This window comes from Balaenoptera musculus, chromosome 3, assembly GCF_009873245.2.
Source record: "Balaenoptera musculus isolate JJ_BM4_2016_0621 chromosome 3, mBalMus1.pri.v3, whole genome shotgun sequence".
Classification (NCBI taxonomy): Eukaryota; Metazoa; Chordata; class Mammalia; order Artiodactyla; family Balaenopteridae; genus Balaenoptera; species Balaenoptera musculus.
In genome coordinates, this window is record NC_045787.1 from 167,989,047 (window position 1) to 168,013,286 (window position 24,240).

The 24,240-nt window shown below is 60.7% G+C and overlaps 1 protein-coding gene across 3 annotated transcripts in view; it reads left to right on the top strand.

The window, feature by feature from the left end:
- Window positions 1–24,091, top strand: part of SH3GL1 (SH3 domain containing GRB2 like 1, endophilin A2) — a 32,997-nt gene extending 8,906 nt beyond the window's left edge. Inside the window, exons 2-11 of one of the 3 annotated variants that reach the window (XM_036846277.1) lie at window positions 16,319–16,415; window positions 18,326–18,394; window positions 18,729–18,801; window positions 19,636–19,779; window positions 20,170–20,303; window positions 20,474–20,632; window positions 21,001–21,104; window positions 21,784–21,908; window positions 22,075–22,134; window positions 22,531–24,091. In XM_036846277.1, coding sequence (XP_036702172.1) covers window positions 18,386–18,394; window positions 18,729–18,801; window positions 19,636–19,779; window positions 20,170–20,303; window positions 20,474–20,632; window positions 21,001–21,104; window positions 21,784–21,908; window positions 22,075–22,134; window positions 22,531–22,763 — 1,041 coding nt within the window. In that variant the 5' untranslated portion in view covers window positions 16,319–16,415; window positions 18,326–18,385 and the 3' untranslated portion in view covers window positions 22,764–24,091. The remainder of the gene's footprint in view (window positions 1–16,318; window positions 16,416–18,325; window positions 18,395–18,728; window positions 18,802–19,635; window positions 19,780–20,169; window positions 20,304–20,473; window positions 20,633–21,000; window positions 21,105–21,783; window positions 21,909–22,074; window positions 22,135–22,530) is intronic. The other 2 variants (XM_036846275.1, XM_036846276.1) reach the window with 2 other exon arrangements.
- The last annotated feature ends 149 nt before the right edge of the window (window positions 24,092–24,240 follow it).

A 24,240-nucleotide genomic window follows, 5' to 3' on the forward strand; every position in this document is an offset into this window, starting at 1 on the left:
GATCCCACATGCCATGTGGCACGGCCAAAAAATAAAAATAAAAAGCCAAAAAAATATTAAAAAGAAAAAAAGTGCCCACCAGAAAGTTTTTCCTTGCCAGAACGAGGGGTACTGAAAGAGCGTCGCGGTGGGAATAACCTTCTCACTTGTCCCTGTGTTACCTCTTCTCTTGGCACCCCTTTCCCTGCCCCTCATCGTCTTCCCGTGGAGCCAGGAAATCCTGCAGACTTGAATTAAGGCTCAGAAGAGAGAGCTCTGGGGTGAGGGTGCATTTCCCAAGTGTCTGGGGAGAGGCCCGACAGTAAGTGGCACCGTTCAGTCTGTGTGTTTAGTCCCCCGACACCACCTTGGCCGATAATTCAGATGTCTTTGGCCAGCACACCTCAATCCAGTCCCACTTTGTCTAAAGCGGAGCAGCTGACTGATGGTTTTTCCTCTGTCATTTTGGGTCTCGGCCCCAGGAGTGAGCGGAGACTTAGGACGCCCCTCGGGAAGGAAACTGGGAACTTTCTCACTCCCAAGGCCCCCTCCTCGTCTCCTGCTAGCTGCCTCCCCAGGATGAGGCCCCTCGGCTGCCTCTGGGCGGGCACGCAGGCAGGCATGCAGGCAGGCACGCAGGCGGGCACGCAGGCAGGCACGCAGGCAGGCACGCAGGCAGGCACGCAGGTGCCCATCAGCTTGATGGCCTCAGGTCGTCAGAGCCGTGATTGTCTGAAGTCAGGCGGGCAGCCCTGGCCCTGCAGGGTCAGCCTTTGTCCAGAAGAGGGCAGCGGGGGCACGGGGACAAGGGCGGGATTTCTCCGTCCCCTAACCCTAACCTCCTGGCCTAGGGTTGTCCTTTATCTCCTCTCCCTGGAGTGTTTCCTCCAAGGTTGAGAATCCTTGCTGTCCCGCCAAGTCAGCATTTCACCCTTGAGGAGTCTTGGAGCTGCTGCAGCTCCCCACTGATTGCCCCGATACAGTTGTGTGTGCTGCCCTCAGAGTTGGCTCTGAGGTTCGTCTTTTGCCCCCAGCCTTGATACGTTTACTTCACGGCTGAGAAGCCTTAGGTGTTTCTCCCGGGCTCTCTGGGAAGTTCCGCATCACCATTCCTTTCCCACCAGTGGACTCAAGGGTAGCTGAGTGCTCTCTCCGCTTTGCTTCAGAGCACCCCATGCCCTTGGCCTCGGCCCAGGGTGGGCAGGAGGCACCAGTCGGCCAAGTCCCTCTGCCGCCTCCAGACTGCCAGGTTTGGGAGGCTTCTGTGGGAAGTTGTGCAGACGGGGGCTCACTGGGGACCCGGGAGTCCGGGTGTGCTGGTTCCGGGGAGTGGGGAGGAGGACCTTTTGCCCGGTCTCAGTCCAGGCATCCGCTCAGCTCTCAGCAGAGCCTGGAGGAGAGTCCACCGCCGTCCAGGGGAGTTTGCACTCAGCTAGTTCCCCGCACCAGGCAGTGCCAGTGCGTCGTAAAGGGCACGTCCCTTTTCAGGCACTTGAGTTTGTGTTAAAATGTCTCAGCTGTAGAGAGAGAGGTGAAGAATGGCCAGCCGATAGCCAGGCGCCCACAGGCGCTTGAGTAAACACGAGCGGCACAGTTAGAGTCGAGGGCCCCTCCCTGATACATCACTGCGCACGAATCTACCGCTAAAAAGTCTGCAGCTTTGTTTTGCAAGTTTACACCTCCTGAAAACGGTGTCACATGGCAGCTTTTTTGGCCTGCTCTTTTCTCTCAGCACTGCTGGGGCGCTTCGTCCACACTGAGCGTGTGGCTCGAGTTTTTTGCTTCCACAGCTCCCTGCTGTCCTTTGTGTGCCGACAGCGACTTGTCCTCCCTCCGCTGGCAGTGGGCATTTAGGACGTTGCCGCGTTTTTGCTCTCGGCGTCGCAGTGAGCAGTCACATGGATGTCCCCGCAGGCAAGGTCCAAGTGCTTCTCTAGACTCCTGCCCATTTAATATGACCACGTAAGGTTTTCAGCAGGACCAGCCTGGAGAACACCACCACCTCTTCTGTTCGCATGACCCGAAGTCTTGATCAAAGCTGCTGGGGGTCCTGCGTCGGGGCCGTTGTCAGGGGTGACCTATCTGCTAGGCTCCATGGTACCGCCTGAGCCAGGAAGCTGGGTGCGTGGGGCAGCGGCTCCCCAGGCACAGGGTCGGCTTGGTGGGGGCACAAGCCAGGGGGAGACCCAGGGAGGACCACCTGATGAAATTGGGCCCACCTGGTCATCCAGGGCGATCGCTTCCACCTCCCGGTCGGTGCCTCCGTTTAAAGAAACCTTATTTAATATGCATTACTGATTCATTAGCATTGGATGCGCAGCCAGCAGCACCTGAACTCACCATCGGTCCATCCTCATTGTTGGCGGGTTTGTGTTCGCGGTTTCACCTTACTTGCCGAAATGTGTTTGTAACTGCCCCCAATCAGTGCTTGGGGCACTTCCGCAGGTATTCGTGAACATGCCCAGAGTGACAAAAATCTTTGAGTCTCCCAACACGCTCATTCCCACTGAGGCAGAACAAGACTGTAAACCAACATCCTTTCCACGGCTTGTTTAGTGACGTGTGTTTGTACCTATGTGCTTCTTGCGGGTGTTTTCGCTCTTGGTCCCAAGCGTGGAACTGAAGTGCCGGCTAGTGTCCCAGGCACAGGAAGGCTGTGACGTGCTCACAGAGCACGTGTGAGATGAGCTCCACTCAGGCGAGATCAGGTGCTGCTGGCCGTGCGTCCAGTGCTAATGAATCAGCAGTGTATATTAAATCAGTTTTCTTTCTTTTTTTAAAAAAAAATATTTATTTATTTATTTATTTGGCTGCACCGGGTCTTAGTTGCGGCACGCAGGATCTTTAGTTGCGGCATGTGGGCTCTTAGTTGTGTCATGCATGTGGGATCTAGTTCCCTGACCAGAGATCGAACCCAGGCCCCCTGCATTGGGAGCTTGGAGTCTTAACCACTGTGCCACCAGGGAAGTCCCTAAATAAGGTTTCTTTAAACAGAAACACACGTAACATGAAGTTACAGGTGATGAGTTGTGACCAGAGGCTCACAGGAGCCTAACCCCTGCGTGTCCCCAGAGCAGTGGCTCAGTATTTACTAGTTTGGCGTCTGGGCGACTTTATAGCACAGAACCACCGTGAGTAACGAGAGCTGACTATTCCCGTGGCAGGCAGAACACCACCCCCCTACCCTCCACCAAGGTGTCCCCGCCATTATCCGGAACCTGTGAATGTGTGACCTCACTTGGCAGAAGGGACTTTGCTGGTGGGATTAAGGGCATGGACCCGGAGGTGGAACCAATGACCAGGTGGGCCCAATTTCATCATAACGGCCCTTAAAAGTGGAACCTTTCCCTGCCTGGTCGGAGGGAGACAGGACCGTGGAGGAGAGAACCAGAAGGCAGGCGGCACGATAGGCCCACCTCGCTGGCTGTGAAGACAGAGGACGGGGCCACAAGCCAAGAAGCGCGGCAGCCTCTAGGAGCCGAAAAGGCGGGAAAGCTCTAGAGCTCCCAGAAAGGGACGCAGCCCTGCCAACACCTTGGTCCTCGCTGGGGAGAGCCATGTCGGACTTCTGACCTCCTTCAGATTTTTGTGCGGCTTAGGAAACGTGTTTTGAGTCACTGAGTTTGTGGTAATTTGTTACAGCAGCCGTAGGAAACTCTTACAGGTCCCCGCTGTCTTAAAGCTTTGTCTGGATAAAGGTTTTCAGCTCAACATTGAAGAGTATGTGTGTGTGCGCACGTGCATGTACACACGAGCACGTGTGTTTCATCCTCCCTTAGCTCTCACCTCCAACTTAACGGCTGAGGTCAAAGAGGAAATAGGAGCGACTCGCTTTGCCAAGCTGATGGACGGGTGCTGTGCGAAGAGCGGGCCTCCCACCGAGCCATCTTCGTTTCAGTGCTGCATGGAAGTCGTCCCCTGGTTCGTGGAATCCCACCTTGGTGACTTACCAGCTAGTGGACTGATAGGGAATCCTCCATCGTCAACTTGAAAACCGGCTCTGTGTTCAGGTTTTACACAAAGAACGCTGTGGCCCGTCTAAACCTCCGGGAAATGCCACAGTGGGATTTCGACCTGCATCACTTCCCATCCACTGTAGAAAGAGGTCAGCAGTTCTCGAGCCTGATGGCGTGCCTTTCTTCCCGTCACGGACACTAGAGGCTCGTGCCAGGCAGCCTTCACTAACCACTCCCACACCTTCAAAGGGGACGCTTCAGAATCACATCCTGGGAGTTGGTTTCCAAGCCGGCCCTTAGCGCCTCTGTCCTCTGCATTGGTGCAGACCCTGCGTCCTCCGTCTCTGCCTTTCCTCACGTCATGTCCTTTTCTCCTTCTTGCCCCCAAGTTCAACCCATCCTTCAAAGCTAAGTCCAGGGACATCTTGTAACTCCTACCTGGTTCCCTCCCCACAAGGAGGAAGGGGCTCCTTATCTTAGGTCCTTAAGGTAGTGCCGTTTTTGTGTGAGCTTGTAGTATCCATCTCTTTTTCCCTCTACTATACCTGGCACATATAAATATCTGTTGAATGAATAAGGGCAACCTTCTCAAGTGGGGAGTTGGCCTGCTGACTTTGACCCCAGACATTCAGCCCCATCCTGCTCTGATGGAGCAGGTAAGCTCAGGGCAGGAGAGTGTCCCAGACACGCACAGTGGCTTAGCGATTGAAATAGGGCAGATACGGTGACACAGGGTCCTATGACACACGCCCTGTACGGAGAAACCAGGGATGACTCACAAGGAGGTGACCTGGACCCTGGCTTTGAATGTGGACACGGGAAGGAGAAGGGAGAGGAGGATGCAGATTGTCCCCAGCAGGCAGCAGAGCGAAGCCCCCAGTGCTGGGGGCTCTGGGTCACTGGCCTGCCCTACTGTGTTCTTGTTCCTCGTCCAGGAGTCCAGACACCGCCTGTCTGTGGGCTCCGTCCTTCCAGGGGAGCAGAGGCTGGCCTGGGTGCAGGGGGGAGGCCCTGGCTACTAGACCATCGTCATCAGGTGGAGAGAGATTTGAATATGCTTACGGCTCCTAACTCAGCAAGTGGCAGCACCAGACACACGTCACACGGTGACAGCGGAGAAGCAAGGACGAGGGCAGGGCTGCTTTACTCCTGCAAAAATCAACATAAAAAGGCACTGCTGAGGGACTTCCCTGGCGGTCCAGTGGTTGAGAATCTGTCTTCCACTGCAGGGGACGCGGGTTCCATCCTTGGCCAGGGAACTAAGATCCCACAGGCCGCAGGGCAACTAAACCTGCGTGCCACAACTAGAGAAGCCCGCGTGCCACAACTAGAGAAAAGCCCCGCAATGAAGAGCCTGTGCACACAACGGAGGCCCAGCGCAGTCAAAATATTAAAAAAAAAAAAAAAAAGATTAAAGAAAAGAGGCATTGCTGAGAAGTGCCTTGAGTCCGCATCACCCAGCCATCTAGGCAAATGCGGCAAGACCACCGATTTAGGGGGCAGGGTCTCCTGCGCCCAGAGCGTAAGTGTAGCATCTTGGGGGTGCATACTGGCACCATCCTGAAGGACGGGCAGACTGTTGATACACCAAGGTAGAGAGGGTGGGACATCCCAGGGGCACAAGCGTGTTAGCCAGGATCAGGGCAGAAAGCCACTCGGGGTACTGAGGGTCGGCCAGCAGGCCACATCGGTTGGCTGGGCAGAAGCAGGAGGAGGGGTGTGCCCCAGAGGCTGGCAGTAGCCTGGGCCAGGGCTTGGCAGGGGTTTACTGCCCATCTTCCTTCAAATCCTGTTGCTCTGCTTCCAAGCAGAGCTTCAGAATCGTGTATCACGGCCATCCGTCAGCAAGTACACTTAGTGCCGTGAGCCCTCTGGAGTCTGGGCTATGATCTCTAGGAGCTTTTGGTGCAAAGGAAGAGGTAGCACATCGGCCTGCTAGCGACACGGTTTACACAGTTTTTACACGTGTCCCTCTGTGTGCGGAACCACAGATCTCTCACAGAGGACCTTCGCTCCACAGACACTGGCGTTCTCATGCCCCCGTCATCCAAGCTACTCGGCACATCCTGCCTCTGAACCTGGCCTGCACGGGGACCCCACCCCGAGCTCCCTGCACGCTGCCCTCCTGGCCTCATTCTTTCCTTGGGACACGCATCATGCGGGGACTGGCAGGCTCGTCTTTGTAGAGCAGTTTGTGGTGCTTGAAGCACGTTCACACCCGGGTCATCACGGGTCGTCATCAGCACCCCGTTTTACATTGAGGAAACTGAGGCTCAGAGGGGTCCACATTCTTGTTAAGTGACAGTGCAGTGACAGAGCCGGATCCAGTCCCCGTGCTGTGGTCCACACACCCCCCCCCCCACTGCTCCCCGGCGTCCCCAGCCCTGCCTCGGGACCTCTTGGGCACACCCTTGTTTTGGCCTGTTACTGACACACCTGACTCGAGGTGTTCTCCCCTGGGCTCCTAAGGGCGAGGTCTGTGTTATCTCAGCAAATACTGATTGCCCATCACCTACTGGGCGTCAGGCCCCCTGCTGCTCTCCTAGCCCCATCACAGCAGCTGGCAGCCAACGGGAAGTCAGTGTTTGGGGACAGGGTGCGTTTGGGTGGGGAGGCGAGGCTCTCCCGGGTGCTGTTGCTGGAATGAAGGTGAGCTGTGGCGGAGGAGATGGCCCCTGAGAACTGCTCTCCTCTGTCTGTGATCCAGGGCGGGGTCCCTGGGAACCCCTCAGTCGGGTGCTCACCCACCACTGGGGCAGTTACAGGCAGTAACGTCAGGGAGCGTGTGCGCCAGGCCTGATGTGCGTCCTGAGAAGGAGAAGGCCCACCCCCTCTGCCACTGCAGGGTGGATGGCAGCCGGGGACAGGAGCGGCAGCTCTGGTGCCCACCTGGCCCCAGCAGGCCCCTGTTGATCTCCTCATCTGTGTGCTGAGATTCCTTCCAGCTCCGCATTGCCAGGACTGACTCTGCAGGTTAGAAGGGCAGGTGCCCCTGGACAAACAGGGTGGGGGACAGCAGGAGGAGCGGCCGTGCAGGGTGACAGGGCGCCGGCATCTAATACGTGGCCGAGTGTCGCAGTGCCCGTCACTAACCCTCAGAGGGGCTGGTCCGCTGTGCTGAGAGCTGCTGATGGCGTCACCTCCCCTGGCTTGCCGTGTGCTGTCCTGGGATCATGACCCGCCCGGGTACTTCTGGTAGCCACGCCTGAAGAAACTGGTCTCGGTGGCCCTGAGTCACCAGGTGTCGCCGCCCTGGGGTGACAGGCGAGCTGTGGAGCCAGGTGAGGGTATGTTCCTCAGCGCCCACTCAGAGCTTCTTCCTGGAGCTCTCTCGGAGGAGCGCCCAGGCCGAGCTCTGCCCTCCCCGAGAGGTCGCCCTCGATGATCCTCGGAGAACCTAGGTGTGCGGCCCCCACGGCTCCAGCCCAGCCCATCTGGGGGCCATTTCCCTCTGGCCTTCAGAGCCTGTTTGCCTGTCAGCCTTCCTTTCCCGTGTCCTGTCCTCCCAAGCTGCAGGCACGTGCCCGTCACAGGGGATTCCTCCTCTGGGTGCGGGGTCCTCTGGATGCAGGCCAGCCTGGGCCCAGCTTGCTCAGAGTTTTTTCCTTTGCAAACTTTCCCTTTACTCTCTGGTGAGGGGGTCAGCTGTGGGCAGACCTTGGGTGGAGAGTGGGGAATTAGACTGGCAGCCGCCAGGCAGAGTGCCGCCTAACTAGAACTTCCCATAAGCAACGCAAAGGAAAGTTGGGGGTTCAGGGGTAGGGGGTGCTGTCATCCGGCCAGCTCCCGGGTCCGCAGCCCTCCCAGTGCTTAGCCACCGCGGAATGGCGCCATGAGATCAGACCCCTGTGAGGTCGTTCCTTCCTCCCGTGGGGCGCTAAGTATCAACTAAGCACTTCCTAGTCTCAGACACCGTTCCGAGTGCAGGTACAGCAGTGTGGGGTTGCTCACTTGGAGTTCACAGTGCAGTGGGAGGAGGGCTGTAAACAAACAAGGGAGGCTTGAGAGAAGGATGAGTGACGGGTGGGTCAGGGACAGCCCCACTGGGGAGGGGGGAACCAGATGGACAGGACCCAGCCATGGGAAAGTCTGGGGCAGAAGGGACAGCAGGGCAGAGGCTCTGACGTGGGGTGAGGTGGGTGCCTTTGTGGAACAGAGCCTGGTCCAAGGTGAGGTCCAGAGGGGGCGGGGGGTTCTGGCCTCGAGAGAGGAGGTGCCAGTAGTGTGCTGGGAGAGGTGGCCAGTGGCCAGGTCACTCCCACCTGGGTAAGGAGGCGGGCGATGGAGAATCAGGAGGGCTTCCTCGAAGAGGTGGCTTCACATTAGTTAAGTGTCTCAGAATGGAAGTGGTCGTAGAGATGGGGGGACAGCATCTGTGTTCCAGGAGGCTGGGGCTCTGGGCTTTGAGATCGTTCTGTCACCTTAGCTTGTCGCTGTTGGGGTACTCGTGGCCCTCCGTGAAACTCGTGACCTGGTGCCTACAGCCTCTTACGTAGTAGTCTGCGGTGATGGTGTTGGATGCAGGGTCTGTTCCGGTGCTTTCCGGAGGCCGAGCAGCTGTGCGCCTCACAGGGTTTCCATGCCCCATTTCCTGTCTCTTCCTGAAGGGCTGCTCTTGCGTCAGCTCTGCCATTGACAAAAGGTGAGTTTGCAAAACACCTCATTTACTCGCCTGTGGGGACAGAAGTGTGCTGTGCTGCCCTGAGCGGGGATCTGCGGGCGGTAGCTCCCCAACAGCGCACCCCGGCACAGCACGCAGTCAGCGGTGCGGAGCGGGCGCGGCAGGACTCGGGAATTTATTACCTCATTTGTTTGTGGGTTGGCTGTTTCTTTTTATGAGTTTTCATCTGAAATTGATTTTCCCGGTTGTGTGACATGCAGCCCTCCTGCCTCGTCCCCGAGATGAGAAATTAAAATGCATGAGGCCGGTTTATACCCAGGCTTTTCAGCTCTGGCAAGAGTTCCAGATGAGGTCTGTTCCTAAGAGATGAGCCTCAAGCAATTGCTGGCCTCTCGGTTGTTGGGTAAAAACCCTTGGGCGCCGGCTGGGATCAGGCCCACCTTAGAGCCCCTGTTCAGCGGGCCTTGTTCCCTCCCTGTGTCCCAGAGGAGGCAAAGTCCTGAGCCCACACCCCAGTCTGCCACCCAGCTTCCTCAGCCAGGCCCTGTGGCTTTGGCCCTCGCCTCCCCCGATAACATTTGGGGCAGGGCCCGTCTGATTCTCCCCCACGTGAGCTGCATCATGTCCCGCGCAGGGGTCTGTGTGTGACTGGTGTCCTCCTCCCCGAGCAGCTCCCGGTCTGGGGTGCCGCTGGTGTTCGTAGAAAGCTCTGTGCTATTCCAGGGGCTGTGGCCTCATGCCACCCTGGAGTGGTGGGTATCGTGTGAGAGACTGGAGTTCCAGAAGGCTCAGGGCAGAGCCGGCCCTCCAACGCACGCCTTCCGCCTCCAGGCTCGTGCACTCAGTGCGGTGTAGGGTGTCATCCTGGGTGGTCGTCTGCCACTGTCACTGTCCAGGAACAGCTGTGGTCCTCCTGACCGCCTGCTCCCAGGGGCTGCGATGTGGCCTCACACTTGCTGGGACGCTTCCCCAGCCAAGCGGGAGGGGCGGATCCTGAGCGCTGGCCCTCGTCTCCCCAGCACCCTGACTGCCCTGGCCAGTCTTTGAAAATGAGGAGGCAAACCAGGGAGATGCAGGGCAGCCTCCAGAGCAAGGTGGTTTAAGACTTTGGGGACCCAGTTACCCCTCCTGTCTGGCTTGGTCTCACACACACACTACACTACACTACACTACACTGCACTACACTACACTACACTACACTACACTACACTACACTACACTACACTACACTGCCTGGCCCTGGGAAAGGCGGGTCACCTCCTGGGGTGTTAGTTGCTCCATTTATAAGGTGGAGATAACTGCCCAGGGGCTGCAGCTGGGCCAGATGGGTGCTGGAGGTCCCCGATGGCTTTATCTCTTCCTTTTGGGGCTCTGTGCCTTCCTCAAGTTTGACAGAAGGGCTGGCAAGGCCGCGGGTCCAAGGAACAATGCAGTCTCTGCTACGTTTCATAGAAACATTAAAAGATGCACGTTCTGTGGCCCCTTCTCCCCTCCAGCAGTCCTGCCTCCCCCCACAAGCCAGAAGTGCTTGCTTTCCACACCTGTCCCAGCACCCAGCAGGGCCCACTTCCTCCCCAAGACTCTACCAGATGACTGGGGGAACTGGTTAACCATGAATGGAAGCAGGGAACACTTCTTGTTAAGTGCTTCTGCTTTCTTGTGGAGGAACTCAGTGTCTTAATGGGAATCCCAGGACCAACCATCATTAGAGTCAAGCCCTGGCTAACGCTCTGGGCTGGGGGGTTGGTCCCCAGAGGAAGTGCCCGCCCCTCCACAGTGCACCGGGAAGGCACTCGGGCCTGTGGCTTCTGGCCAGACAGGCTGCGAGGGGGAACACTGGCCAGCCTGGGCCCCTGTGGCCGACACTCAGCTGAGCTCCACGTGGAGGTCGGGCCAGGCAGGGAGTGAGTTCCTTGTCACCCCATCTCCAAGGACTGCTGGGTCACCTCGGGGTGAGGGAGGCATTTTCCTCAAACGGAGGGCTGAGGCAACAGGAAAGGCACCGCACAGCCACCCGTGTCTGCCCAGCCCCTCACTCCTCCTCCAGCTTCGGGTACTTCTGAGCTGCCACTCCTCTGCGAGGCCAGGAGAGGACCCCTCAAAAGGAAGGGGCCTGGGTGCTTGGTCAGATGCACTGGGCTCGGTGATGGCACAAAGCAAGACACACGGGGTCCCTGCGCTCGGAGACAAGCACGGGCGCGTGGGAGACTAACGGGGGGTCAGACCAGGCCTCGGCCTCCAGCCCCTGCAGGAGGAGGGGAGCAGTCCCGGGATCGCAGGAGCCTGGAGAGGGCGCAGACCCTGACACACAGAGGGTTCTGGACCCAGCCTTCGGGGGCTGCCGTGGGCAGGAGGCCCAGCAAGGCCGAGGAGGGGAGAGCAGCCAGGAGGGGTCCTGGGGAGAAGTGAGGAGAGTCTGAGCCAGGGCAGGGCAGGCCTGGTTTACACACAGGGGCCCTCGTGACGGATCTGGGGTTCTTAAAGCCAGTATGAGGCCCCATCGGGAAAGCAGTGTCACAGCAGCGGGAGGTCTGGTGACTTGGTCGTCAGCCTGGGGCTGGAGGGGCAGCTCTCTGGGTGTCTACCCTGGGTGAGCCTCTGGCTGCTGGTACTGGGACCCGCGAAGCCTGCAGAAGCAGAGGTCGGGGCTTTGAGACGAGGCTGAGGCTACACCCCGATCCATCTCGGGAGCTCCGTCCCCCAGCTCGTCACTGCCTTGACAGTCACTGAGCGACTGTCCCCATGTGCCATTGCTGCCTTCCCTAGTCCATTCTTTCCGACGACTGGTTCCTGCTTTTGCTCCCACTGCCCGTGCCGTGTCCAGACCAGACTCTCGGATTAAGCCAGACGTGACTTTGAGGGGATTTTTCTCACGTAACGGTTTCCCCCCTCATCTTAGCAGCATGTGCCACGCAGGGGAGCAGCCACTGGGACTCACGTGGCGTTCAGCTTGCTGCCCACCGAGCCAGCCCTGGGAAGGTTTGGGCAGGGAGGTGGGAGGGGCACCACGGAGCGGGGGCAGAGAACCAGGGGGGTTCAGACTGCGAGAGGCTAGGTCAGACCAGGCCCCCCGGCCAGGCTCCTCTCCACAGAGACAGCCAAACGCTTCCCCCGCCACCACCTGGGGGACCCTGCAGCTGGCTTGTCCCTGCAGCCTCGGGGACCTGAGGGGTTCTGCTTCTGAGCCAGTATCTCAGCCGCCGGCCCCAGGCCAGAGGTGCCGTCCCTCCTGCTGAGAGAACACCTTGGGCTTCAAAGCCACTGTCTTTGTGCTGCCAGAACTAGGTTCCAGATACACCGCGACACACTGCTGTGTGGAGGGGCGTCTGTGGGTCGGCCCTTGGGGCCAGACCTGGTGGTCGTGGTGCCCGACGGGGGGTTTCCACGGGAGAAGCAACTGCAGAAGCCTTTTCCTGCTTGATCGTTTCCACTGCTCCCGTTCACAGAGCTGCTTTTTTAAAACCGCGTAGCTTTGATCCCTAGGAGGAGAGGAAGTGTGTGCCCGGAGGCATGAAGGGTACCAGCAAACCGGGGAAATTTCAGAATTCCCGGTATGCTGAAGGAAGTTCTGACTTGTCAGGACACTTCCCTCTGTGGAGCTTGACAAAGGGGGTGGTGACTTATTCTCCATCAGCTCACAGATATTTACTAAAGACCCGTGACAGATAGGCTCTCCTGCTGCCAGAGCCCTCAGGCTTCCTGCTGGCCCGCCTCCTTGGGCTGAGGAGTTGGGTATGAATAGTGTTTCTGTGGCCTCTGCTTCAGTGGCACCTCTCCCTCACCCCTTAGGGCGGTGGCCCGGCCCCACGCCTCGTGGCCTTTACTCTCAGAGCCACGTGGGATCCAAGCTGCCTGGAGTCCAAGTGCTGCCCCCGTCGGCAAGCATTTCGTACTCAAAAGGGCCCAGGCTCTGGAAATCATCCCGACACAGGGGCCACTGGAGGTTTCTGGGCAGGGACGGACAGGAGGCTTCAGCGTGGCAGAGCACCGTGCACGTTACCTCCCCAGAAGCACCCTCGGCTCGCCTTTCCAGAAAGGGCGTCAGTTAGCCAAAGAGTGCACCCTCTGGTGTGTCTGCCAGCAGCTCTGAGTCAGGGGCCCAGGGCCCAAGCAGCGAAAGGAGACTCGAGAAGGCCAGCGGCTTCGTGTGTCGGCCGGGTAGCAGGCCAGCCTGGGCTCTGCCCGTGTCGTGGGCTCTCCAAGTCATGAGACAGAAGACCATAAAGGAAACTAGAAGGGGCTGCTCTGAGGTGTTTGGCAAGCGGCTCCCAAGTGTTGGGAGGCCAGCAGGAAGGGGAGTCGCAATTGGAAGGGATGTAGAGGCGAACGGGTCTATCCCTGTGTCGCTCCCTCCCGTCCCTGTGCCGTCCTCCCCGTTCAGGAATTTCTTAGCCCTGCCCGGGAGTCATTGCAGTTGCCTCCCGGGACCTCCCACGTCTGGGCATTCTGCACACAGGCACTCCGCCTCCTCCCCACAGCCTTGGAGGCCCCGTGCCCTTCCGGCAGGTCCTGCATTGCGGGGAGCGGTGAGGGACGGACCGACCAGTCCGACAGCTCTGGGCGCAGCTCCCAGCTTCTCCACTTTCAGCTCACAGCCTTGCTTTTCCACCTCTCACCCCGGGGTTTCCTCATCTGTAGAATGGGTGTGCAGGTCCCTGCATTGTCATCGCAGAGGGGTGACAATCAATGGCAGGATGTATGGAAAGCGCCCACACAGTGCCTGGCACTTGGAGGACAAGGAGTGGCAGCCCCTGTGCCCCCGAACCTGGGTCTCACCCAGAACACCATACGCCTGCCTGGCCAGGCTCTGCCTGCTGGAACCCTGCCCTTTGAGGTCCAGCTCGGACAGCACTGGCCCCTGCAGCTCACCCAGCCAGGAGCATGTTTGGCGTGTTTAAACCTCCCTTGCAGCTCTTATCACTGTGTCTCTGTTCTGCCTGATGTTCTTATCTCCCTCGCCAGAGGGGCGCTCCTCAAAGCCAGCACAGCCTCTGCCCTGGCGGCAGGGTAGCGGGCCTGCCCACCCCCCTTCCGACAGTGCTCGCTAACTGGAGCCGGAAGTGCTCACACCTGACAGCCTTGGGTCACAGCGCCTCAGCCACAGGGCATTCACTGGCCCAGACCCGAGGATGGCCGGAACGGGACCGCACAGCAGGGCGGCTGGGCCTGGACCCCAAGGCTCTTTCACCCCCATCGCCTTTTTTTTTCTCTTTTTAATTTTATTTATTTATTTTTATAAATTTATATATTTTATTTGTTTATTTTTGGCTGCATTGGGTCTTCGTTGCTGCATGTGAGCTTTGTCTAGTTGCAGCGAGTGGGGGCTACTCTTCGTTGCGGTGCGCGGGCTTCTCATTGCGGTGGCTCCTCTTGTTGTGGAGCAGAGGCTCTAGGCACGCGGACTTCAGTAGTTGTGGCACGCGGGCTCAGTAGTTGTGGCTCCCGGATTCTAGAGCGCAGGCTCAGTCATTGTGGAGCACGGGCTTAGTTGCTCCGCAGCATGTGAGATCTTGTCGGACCAGGGCTCGAACCCGTGTCCCCTGTGTTGGCAGGCGGATTCTTAACCCCTGCGCCACCAGGGAAGTCCTTCCATGCCTTTTAGTCCAACTCTCCAGCCAGTGCCCGAGAGCGGCTGCCCCCAACGCGCGCCCCCTCCGCCTGGCCCTGGGCTCCTCACCACTGAGGAGGGAGGGAGAAGCGGGGGCTGCTCTGTAGCGCGGGGTGGGGGCAGGGAGAAGTTAGCCAGGCGGAGGGCAGGAGGGGAGTTGGGGGGGGTCGGGAGAGGATGGGGACCTCTGCTGTTGACCTGGAGCGCGGCAAGCGGCCCCACAGAGCATATCGGCTGGACGAGGCGCGAGGGTGCTGAGCAGGCCGTGCAGAGCATCCCTCCTGCATTGTGAGGCCCTGAGCAGCCCTGCTTTTCTCTCTCCCGGCTCCTCTGTGCCAGCGTCCTCCTGCTGCTCTTTTTACTTAAACTCTTAATTCATCAAAGCGGATCGTCTGCCCCGGTCACCGAGCCTGCAGATTGGCTGTTTATTTTCCATGTCATATTGATCAGGTTTCCCAGCTGAGATGATTCAATTACAAGGTCTCCCGCTGGTGCATCCCACTCGGCAGGATTTGAGCTTCTGCTGCCCCCGAGGGGCCACTGCAGCGTGCCTGCCTGGTCTGGGGCAGCCGTCCGTCCCCACGTCCCTCCCTGGGGGAAAGAAGGTTCTCCTGCCTTCCTGTTCTCTGTTGGACTCCTGGAGCGGCTGCCCTGCCGGCTCTTGGCGCACAATGTCTTGTGTTTTCGGATTGTTCCACTGCGCGTTCTTTGTTTCTCTCACGCGTGTCAGATTCCTCGCTCCTCTCCAAACATGGCCAAAGTCTAGAAGGCCGAAGAATGCCAGTCCTTGAGAGAACAGCCCCTTCTCCGAGTGGTCTTTATTATGAGTGCCCACAGGCGGCTTGCATTGGGTGGAGGTCGTGTAGGTGCTCAGGGATGAAGCCCCATCTCCGTTCCAAGTTCGCTCACTTCCCATGTGCCTGGGGCAGGTGTCCTCAGACCATGCGGCTCCACTGCTCCTCTGTGTGAGAGCCTGAAGTGGGTGCCCTCTGCCTGTTGTGGTCACTTGGGGGTCGTGTCGTCGTAAATCTGACCATTCAGGGTCCAGGTGGGAGCTGGGCTGGGGCTGTTGCTGACGGAGCAGCCCGAATGGGTCGGCACACGGGGAGGCGAACAGGTTGGGGGTCCTTCCACTCTCTGGCTGGTAGTAACCACCTCTGCAGTCTAAGCTGCAGTTTGAACTTAGGGGGACCCGGAGCTGGAGCCCTGGAGGTACCTGCAGGCTGAATCGCGGGCAGGGCATGCTCCTCTCAGAGGTTGGAAGTAATACAAGGGCAGTGACATAGGTCAGACCAAACAAACGGTGGGGGGTTGGCTCGTGCAGTTTCCCGGAGAGGTACCGCCAGAGGGGCAGGCCGCAGAGGGAGCCTCCTGCGGGGCGGAGGTGTGCACCCCCTGGTGGGTCGTGCACAGGCCAGCAGTACCTCGATAGAGCCGCCATCACGGGGGACGCACAGACACAGGAAGGCGCGCGCTCGGAGGGTCGCAGAGCAGCACTCACTCAGCAGTCCCACCTGGTGGCTGGTCTCAGAACCACCGTGGACCTTTTTACCAGACAGCTGCCCGGCCTCCTCAGAAAAGACCCCGTTCTGGGCCTTCATGGGACTCACGGCCCCTGAGCGCCCTGCCAGGGCGGAAGTGAAGCCAGGCGTGCAGGTGGGGAGCCAGGCTGGGGTCTGAGAGGCCCGTGTGACGGGCAACAGCGAGCTCATCTCCGAAAGCCGCTGCCAGCTCTGGCCGAGCGCAGCCTCTCCACAGCGACCCCTCAGCCCCGGCTGTCACCTGGTGGGGGGCGCTGGGGCCGTGGCTTGGCCTGGGCCCCACGTTCCCCCAGGGAGGCACCCACGTGGGTTTCACGGTGGCAGCCAGTGTGGGCCCACTGCTGGTGACTCAGGCTCCCACCCAGCTGGGCGGGCCCAGGAGGCCATGATTTCCGTACCGCCGCGGTCACGGCCCTGCCGGAGAGTGGGCAGCGCTCACCCACCCCCTCTGCTGCCTCCCCCACCCCAGGGGGTGCCTTGGCGGCGGGGCCAGCCCCTCTGCACTGCGGGCTGGAGTGGGGGGGTGGGGCGGCGTCAGTAGCTGCAGAGAGAAGAGTGGGCTTCAGCCCTCAGGGCCCCTGCCAGGGCTGCACCTCAGTTTCCTCTCCCGCAGCCGGGGAACACCATCACTTGTGGGGAGTGCTGGATGCAGACGCTACACGTGAAGGTGATAATTCCATGGCGGTGCTGCTCTTGCCGGGCCCAAAAAGGTGTGTGCGGGGTCCCCAAGCAGGACCGAGCGGCAGGGTCCTGGCCTCCCACACAGACGGGGCACTCCCCGCCCTCCGGCCTCCTCCTGGGGGCTCCCCAGGCCCCTCCTCTGGAGCACCGCCTCCCTTTGCTGATGCTCTTGCTGTGGTTGGCATGTGGCTTGCTTTTTCCCACTTTTCCCTTTTGGCCTTTTGTCATCCTTTCGTCCACTTGTGCCGGTTCTGGACTGTGGGCCTTGGAGAGAAGGGACCTGGGGCCAGTCAGCCTGAGGGACTGGAGCTTGGAGCTCCCAGGTGGGGTTAGGGCGAGGAGACTGGTAGGGACGCAGATGTTCCCAGCACAGCCCCCCGGTGCCAGAGCAAGGAGGCCCCGCATGGGAGCTGTCAGAGGGCTCCCAGGGGAGATGGGGAGGTGACACTCCTGGAGGGCCTGGAAGAGGCTGTGGGGTCTGCCCATGCCCTCTCCCCTCAGAGGAAGGACGTAGTCCCCGCCAGCAGGGGCTGCTCCCTGGGGGCGCCCGTGTCCCCTGTACTGAGCAGGCCCTCGGCCCGGAAAGTGTGGTTTTTGAGCCCCAGCACTTCAGCTACCCTTTCAGTTCACCAGAAGTGTCTTGTCTCACATCAGACACGTAACTCATTTCCCTCTGGCAACCACTGAATTTGAGAACGTCCTGTTTTACCATAATCAAAAGAAGTGAAACTGCCCCATGAAATAAAGTGGAACACCCCAGAAACACCTAGGAGAGACCAGGGTCTTTCCTTATAAAGTCAAAAACGGGAGGGCAGCCCCTGCCTGCCCTTGGAGGTCCCCCAGAGACTGGTGCATGGTGGAGGGGCCCTGAGCCAGCCCTGCTTCCTTTCTGTGCCCCGTCCCCTCCTGGGCTCCTGGGGTGCAGCTGCCGTGAGAACACTGACTTGCAGGGGTATGCAGCTCCCCGCAGACTCCCCTTGACCCCAGGCGGGGAGGGGCAGGGATGAAGGCCTATAGGCTAGGCCTGCCCTACAGTCCTGTGGTCCCCCTGGAGAACCAAGATGCGTGGGGAAAGTAACAGCAGTCATCGGTGTGGGCAGCATGGTGTCGCAGGAGTACCCCTGAGCACACACTTGCACACAGCAGCCCACGGGAGCCTGGCCACAGCTCGGTGAGTGCACACCTGTCACCCCATTTTAGAGGTGAAAACTGAGGCCCAGTGAAGCTGACAGCCCAAGACCACACAGGTTAGGGTTAGGGTGCCTTCAGGAGCCCCGGGAGCGGTCCTGACAAGTGGGCAAAGACTGCTGCTGGCCACCAGGAAATTGTGTGTTTGTGTGTGTTCACACCCGCGCACACAAGAAGTGACTTCTGGGCACCACAGTTGGCCCGTGTGGGGCAGGTCTTCTCTCCCGCTCGGCGCTTGTCCCATGGCAGTCTTCATGTTCATTTGGCCTCAGGACCTGCTCGCCTCTCAGAGGTGCCCCTGGGGTGTGCAGACCCTTGGTCCCCGAGAGTCCTTCGCGGAGAGGCAGGAGTTCAGTGGGAAAGGGAGGCCGCAGTTCCCTGAGCGAAGGGGCTTCCGTGAGCCTCGGCGTCTCGCTGAACCACAGCACCCCCGTCCGGGCGTGGGCCCCGCAGCCCTGTGAGGGGGGCCTGGACAGTCTGCACAACCCCGTGGGGGTGGGGGACCCTCTCAGGGGCTGCGGAGCCGCCAGCGCAGCCTGACCAGGTGGGCACAGCCAGGGAAGGCTTCCGGCAGGAGGAGCCCCCGGCCCTGGGTTTGCAGGAGCGTGTGGGTTTGGAGCGGGAGCTCGTTCGGCTCCCCGTTTTGCCATTGGCTGCCACATTCAGCATCCCTGGGAAGCCATCGTGGACGCCTGAGCCCTTGCCCTCCTCCCCTGAGGCTCACACTCTCTTCCCTACTTTCATTCCCCAGCTGGTCAGTGAGAAGGTCGGAGGGGCTGAAGGGACCAAGCTGGACGATGACTTCAAAGAGATGGAGAAGGTAACGGGAGAGGGGTGCCTGTCTGACGCTGACAGTGTTACTAGCCCCCACAGGGCCCGGCCCTGGCATCTGGGGGGAGGCGAGGCTTACCGGGAAGGGTCTAGGCAGGTCGCAGGCCTCCCCCCAGCCCAGGGCAGGCAGCGGCGGGGGCACAGCAGAGCCAACAGCAAGGAGGCAGGGAGGCGAGGCGGCCCCCAGAAGCAGCGGGCAGCTCTTGCGTGGGCTCTGAGGCGGTTGGGGAACTGGGACCGGGGCAAGGGCTGTCCAGGTGCTCCTGGTTTGGCCTCAGGCGCCCTGATGGTTTCGAAACCCCACACGTGGACTCTCTTTACAGAAGGTGGACGTTACCAGCAAGGCTGTGACAGAAGTGTTGGCCAGAACCATCGAGTATCTGCAGCCCAACCCAGGTAGGGCACCCGCCAGCTGCGAGGGGTCTGCCCCCAGCTCCTCGGGTCTCTCGTCAGTCCAGAACCTTCTGGTTACCGGAACATGAAGAAGCTGTGCGTGGGCCCACAGAACTGAAATGCCCAGGGGTAGGCGGGTTCAGGCATGGCTGGATCCAGGCAGCCAAAGGATGTCCTCAGGGTCATGCGTTTCCTTTCTGCTTTATCTGTCAGCTCTCGCTTCTCCTGGCAACCCTAGCCTTAAACTATCCTTAAAGCTAATGGTCCCAACAGAAAAGAGCATCTTTTCCCCCCAATCAACTCTTTGGACCAATTTGAATCAGGTGCCAGGCCCCAGCCACAAGCCTGCCTTTGGAGCATGAGGTGGGGTCTCCGAGGCTGAGAGGGAGGCAGGGACTTTTCCTGGAGGAAAATCCAAATGTTGGTTCCTGTAGTGAAAGGCAGAGGATGCAGGACAGACAGCAAAAGCAGCCGTGTCCACCTGAGGCCTACGCTGGGGACAGACGAGCTGGCAGAGGTGCAGGCACGCCCCTCACCTCCCACCCCCGGTAGAGGTCTGCATTGGGGGCGCCTGTACCTGTCCACACCTCTACCTGCCTACCCCGCTTCTCTGGGGGTCTCGAGGAGCCGGCCCCCTCTCCTGCCCACTGCTGGTACTCCTGCGCGAGGACCAGAGTAGAGGGGGGACTTCTCACGTTCGGGAGGTTCTTCTCACGCTCTGGTTCCTCGGGCTGAGGGAGCACTTCAGAAATAAACAAGCACCCAGGCAGAGGGGGGCAGCTGGCAGTCTGGTGGCTCCTTGAGAGACCACACCCACCCGGCCCCACCCTCTTCTAGCCTCGCGGGCCAAGCTGACGATGCTCAACACGGTGTCCAAGATCCGAGGGCAGGTGAAGAACCCTGGCTACCCGCAGTCGGAGGGCCTGCTGGGCGAGTGCATGATCCGCCATGGGAAGGAGCTGGGCGGCGAGTCCAACTTCGGTGAGGCCGTGGGGAGGCTGGAGGCGGGGGCGGGCCTGAGAGCTTGGGGCCAGAGTCTCTGTGCCGCCAGCAGGCTGGCACTTCCCCCGTAGCTCGAGGATCTTCTTCTCCAGGGCTGGCTGGTCCCCTGGACGAGGGCTGCCTATAGCATCAACAGCCATGCGAAAGCCACCCTCCCGGCCCATGGTGGACCTGGGTGCCTTCCAAGAGGTGGGAGGGCAGCTCGTGAACACCTGTCACCACCGGCCCCCGTGGCTCCGGGTCAGACTTAAGGGTCCCTTGTTTCGTTCTCTGTTCTGGCGTCCAGGTCCTCGGCCGTGGGGTGTGTCTCGGCCGCGCAGGCCAAGGCCTCCTGTGACGGCTTCCTCCGCCACCCCATCCTCTCCCCAGGCGACGCCCTGCTGGATGCCGGGGAGTCCATGAAGCGCCTGGCTGAGGTGAAGGACTCCCTGGACATAGAGGTGAAGCAGAACTTCATCGATCCCCTCCAGAACCTGTGCGACAAGGACCTGAAGGAGATCCAGGTACGCGGGGCCGCTCCAGGCCCACCCTCGCTCCTACCCGCCCCCCCCCCCCCCCCCGCCGCCATACAGTCCAGCTCGGGCCACGTTTCCCAGCGGGAAGGGCTGCAGGGCATCAGGTGGCCCTCCCCGAGGTCCCAGGCACGCGGTGTGACCCTCATCCCGGCCCCCAGCACCACCTGAAGAAGCTGGAGGGCCGCCGCCTGGACTTTGATTACAAGAAGAAGCGGCAGGGCAAGATCCCCGATGAGGAGCTGCGCCAGGCCATGGAGAAGTTTGAGGAGTCCAAGGAGGTGGCCGAGACCAGCATGCACAACCTCCTGGAGACCGACGTACGTGTGTGGGCCCTGAGCCCCTCGCCGCATGCACCCACCACACCGGCCTGCCGGGCACCGCCCTGGGGGAGCCCCTGAGACAGGAGCCCAGCGGCGGTGCCCACTTCCCAGGGCCAGTGGGCAGGCTCTGTGCCTGTTCAGGGTGTGAAGGGAAGGAAGGGGGAACAGGAGGCCCAGAGGAAGCCACTGGCCCACTGAGGCTCTGGGGTCTTCTCAGGCCCTTCACCCTCCTCTGGCTGCAGCTCAAGGGTCAGGCGGGGGCTGGGCCCACGTCTGGAACAATCTGGGAAGGCTCCCTGCAGGAGGCAGCCAGAGATGGGGGCCAGAAGGAGGGCAGCTCTTCAGCCCTGGCTGGTCCCTTGCAGATCGAGCAGGTGAGCCAGCTCTCCGCCCTGGTGGATGCCCAACTGGACTACCACCGGCAGGCCGTGCAGATCCTGGACGAGCTAGCTGATAAGCTCAAGCGAAGGTGGGCCTGGCCCCCCCCGGCCTTCCCCGCGGGAGCCCTGGCCCACCCTGTTGGCTGGGAGGCCCAGTGGCTGGGTGCTGTGGCTGCCGGGGCCAGCCCTGGGGGACCCGTGGGACACCCCCGCCCCCGGACAACCCAGCCCCGCTGTGACATGTTCCTTCCAGAGCAGTGGGGTTACTTCCTTTTCAGAAAGAATCCCCAGGCTTCATGAGTCAGGGCGGGGGTCCCAGGAGGGAGCAGGACCTCATCACGCTCATCCTGGTCCCCAGAGGAGAGGCTTGGGATGTCCTGTGGGGAGAGGGTTTGCCCAGCCCTGCCCCTGGGGAGCCCCTTCCTCTCCTTCCCTGTCTCCGAGGGCCATCTTGCAGTCAGGCAGTGTCCAGGGCCTAAGAAGGGAAGCCCCGGTGGGCGGTGGTTCCCTGGTGAGGGGTGGGTGTCTGTTGGGCACCAGCTCCCCAGCCGCCACTGCCGAGGAGGCGTCTGGGTGCAGTAGGACCAGGCCTGTAGGCAGCCTTGGAGATATGCCTGGGGGCCCCCTTTTCGCCGCCTCCCACGTGCATCCCGAGTCCCGGGGCAGCAGCATAAATAGCTGGGGGTGGAGGCGTTGTTCCCTGACCTCGACACGCGAGGTCTCAAGAGGTGGCCCTGCAGCTGCTCACAGGCGTCCTTCCACATGCAGGATGCGGGAAGCCTCTTCGCGCCCCAAGCGGGAGTATAAGCCCAAGCCCCGGGAGCCCTTGGACCTCGGAGAGCCTGAGCAGTCCAACGGGGGCTTCCCCTGTGCCACGGCCCCCAAGATCACAGGTAATGGAGGAGAGGGCACCACTCTGCCCCAGGCCCCTTCGGGGGAGCCCCCAGGCTGCCACCCATCCAACCGCAGGGCCAGTTCTCTGCACGAGGAGCCCCAAGGATGGGCACCAGGCCCCACGCCAGCATTCTCAGCCCACCTCTGTGCTTTGTCTGCAAGCAGCTTCGTCATCTTTTCGATCTTCCGACAAGCCCACCCGGACCCCCAGCAGCAGGAGCATGCGTGAGTGTCCCCAAGGGGCCCAGGCCCTGCCCCGTGCCCCTGCCTCGGTTTACGATGCCGCCTTCTAATCTGTGCCCCAAGGGTCCATCTCCACCCCTTCTCTGGTAGAAGTAGAGCTGGGCTTCCCTCTGTTCCAAGTGGTACCCTGAGAGCTGTGTGCTTCTGGTCACTGTCACCCTGATGCCACTGGGTGTCCCCAGCTCCTCCCAGGAGCGTTTTGGTGACCACTCACAGAGCCCTTTTCCCTCCCCTTGTCACTTGGCTCCTTCTGATAGCAGTGGGGGCCGCAGAGGAGGGAGCGGCTCTCCCTGGGGGAAAGCAAGGAGCAGTGAGTGGGCAGGACAAGGGGGTGGGAGTGGAGGGGAGAGGAGGCGACATCCCCCTGTGCACCCACAGGGGCAGGTGACAGCCTGGACCTTCCCCCACCCCCAGCGCCCCTGGACCAGCCGAGCTGCAAGGCCCTGTACGACTTTGAGCCTGAGAACGACGGGGAGCTGGGCTTCCACGAGGGCGACATCATCACGCTGACCAACCAGATCGACGAGAACTGGTACGAGGGCATGCTCCACGGCCAGTCCGGCTTCTTCCCCCTCAGCTACGTGGAGGTGCTGGTGCCGCTGCCCCAGTGACCGCGTCTCAGTGATGTGTCGGCCCGCCGCCCCTCCATCCAGATCTCTGCATTCCATGGGCCCCGCAGCCGGGCAGCGCTCACAGCCTGCGGGGTGGCCCGCTCTGGGCCTGACCCGGCCCCAGGGCAGCGGGGCCCCTGTTTACACTAGCGCTCACCCCCGGTGGTGGGGGCTCCCTTCCCCACTCCACGTGGCCGTCTTGGGGGCTGGGCAGTGTTCCTCCTTCCTGCTGCTCACAACTCTGCCCCCCCAGCTCCGCCCACCCCACCCCAGGAGGCTCACACTAAGGTGCTCTTAGAAACACTAACTCCTCCTGCCCTTCTGGGGACCGGTAACTCCAGGTGGGCCCCCCTTCTCTCTCTCCTCTCTCTCCTCTCTCTCTCTCTCTCTCCCCCTCCTCTCTCACTCTCACACACACACGTACACGTACACACACACACACACGTGCGCACGCATACGCATCCTCTCCCACCTCCATCCAGCTCTGTCCGGAGACCTGCCCTTAACAGGATAGGACTGAACATTGGTGTGATGGGGTGGTCTGGGCGAGACCCCTGGCTGAGACTCGCCACCCTGCTTTTAAATCCTCCCCCCCTGGAAACTACCAGCCCCCTCCAGAGCTCCCTAGGCCCCTGAGTGCCTACAGATGCCACCTTCCTGGAAGGGTTTCACCCCTTTCTTCTGGCTGGGGACTTGGGGAAAGACGAGCCTGGGGTTCTCAGGGGCCAGCGCCCCTAAAGACAGGCCATCTCCCCCCTGCAGGGCACTAAGCCCCAAACACCCGTGCCCACCACCGCATCCCAAGCCAAGCACATGGAGCATCTCTCTGGCACAAGCTGCCAGCGCGCACGTGTGTGTACGCACACATGCACACACACACGACCACAGGAGCCCAGCCTCCACTATGTGGAAGGTCAAGCACAAAGGCTTTGTTAAGTGAATGTTCCCAGACCCCTGGCTGCTGGGACCCCTTGGGGAGTCACGGGCACCACGCTGGTGAGCCGGCCACCATACCCTCTTTGGACAGTGGCCCAGGCCATCTCCTTCAGACCAAGGTAGGCAGCTGCCCAGACCAGCAGGGCCCCAGCCCTGCACCCACTTCCCCTCTTGCCTAATCCAAAACTTGGCTAAACAGGGGACCCCGGGCCTGGTTCACATTCCCCTCCTCTGGTGACCCGGTAAAGCCCCCAAGGACACCAGGCCCTCCCTGCTGCTCCGAGAGGCCCCCCGGTCACCAGTACCTGGAGGAGACACAGACATCCCAGCCTAGGGCAGATCAAAATGTAATCCTGATTTTTTTTAAAAAGTATTAAATGTCTCTTTCTACAGCCTCTTGCCTGGTTGTGGTGCAGGGCGGGCCCTCCCGAAGGGGTCAGCAGTCAGGGTGGGGCCCACATGAGCACCAGCCCACAGCGAGCCCGGGAGGGACAGCTGTCATCTGCCCAGTCGCCAGCACGGCCCCTCCCCATAGCCACTG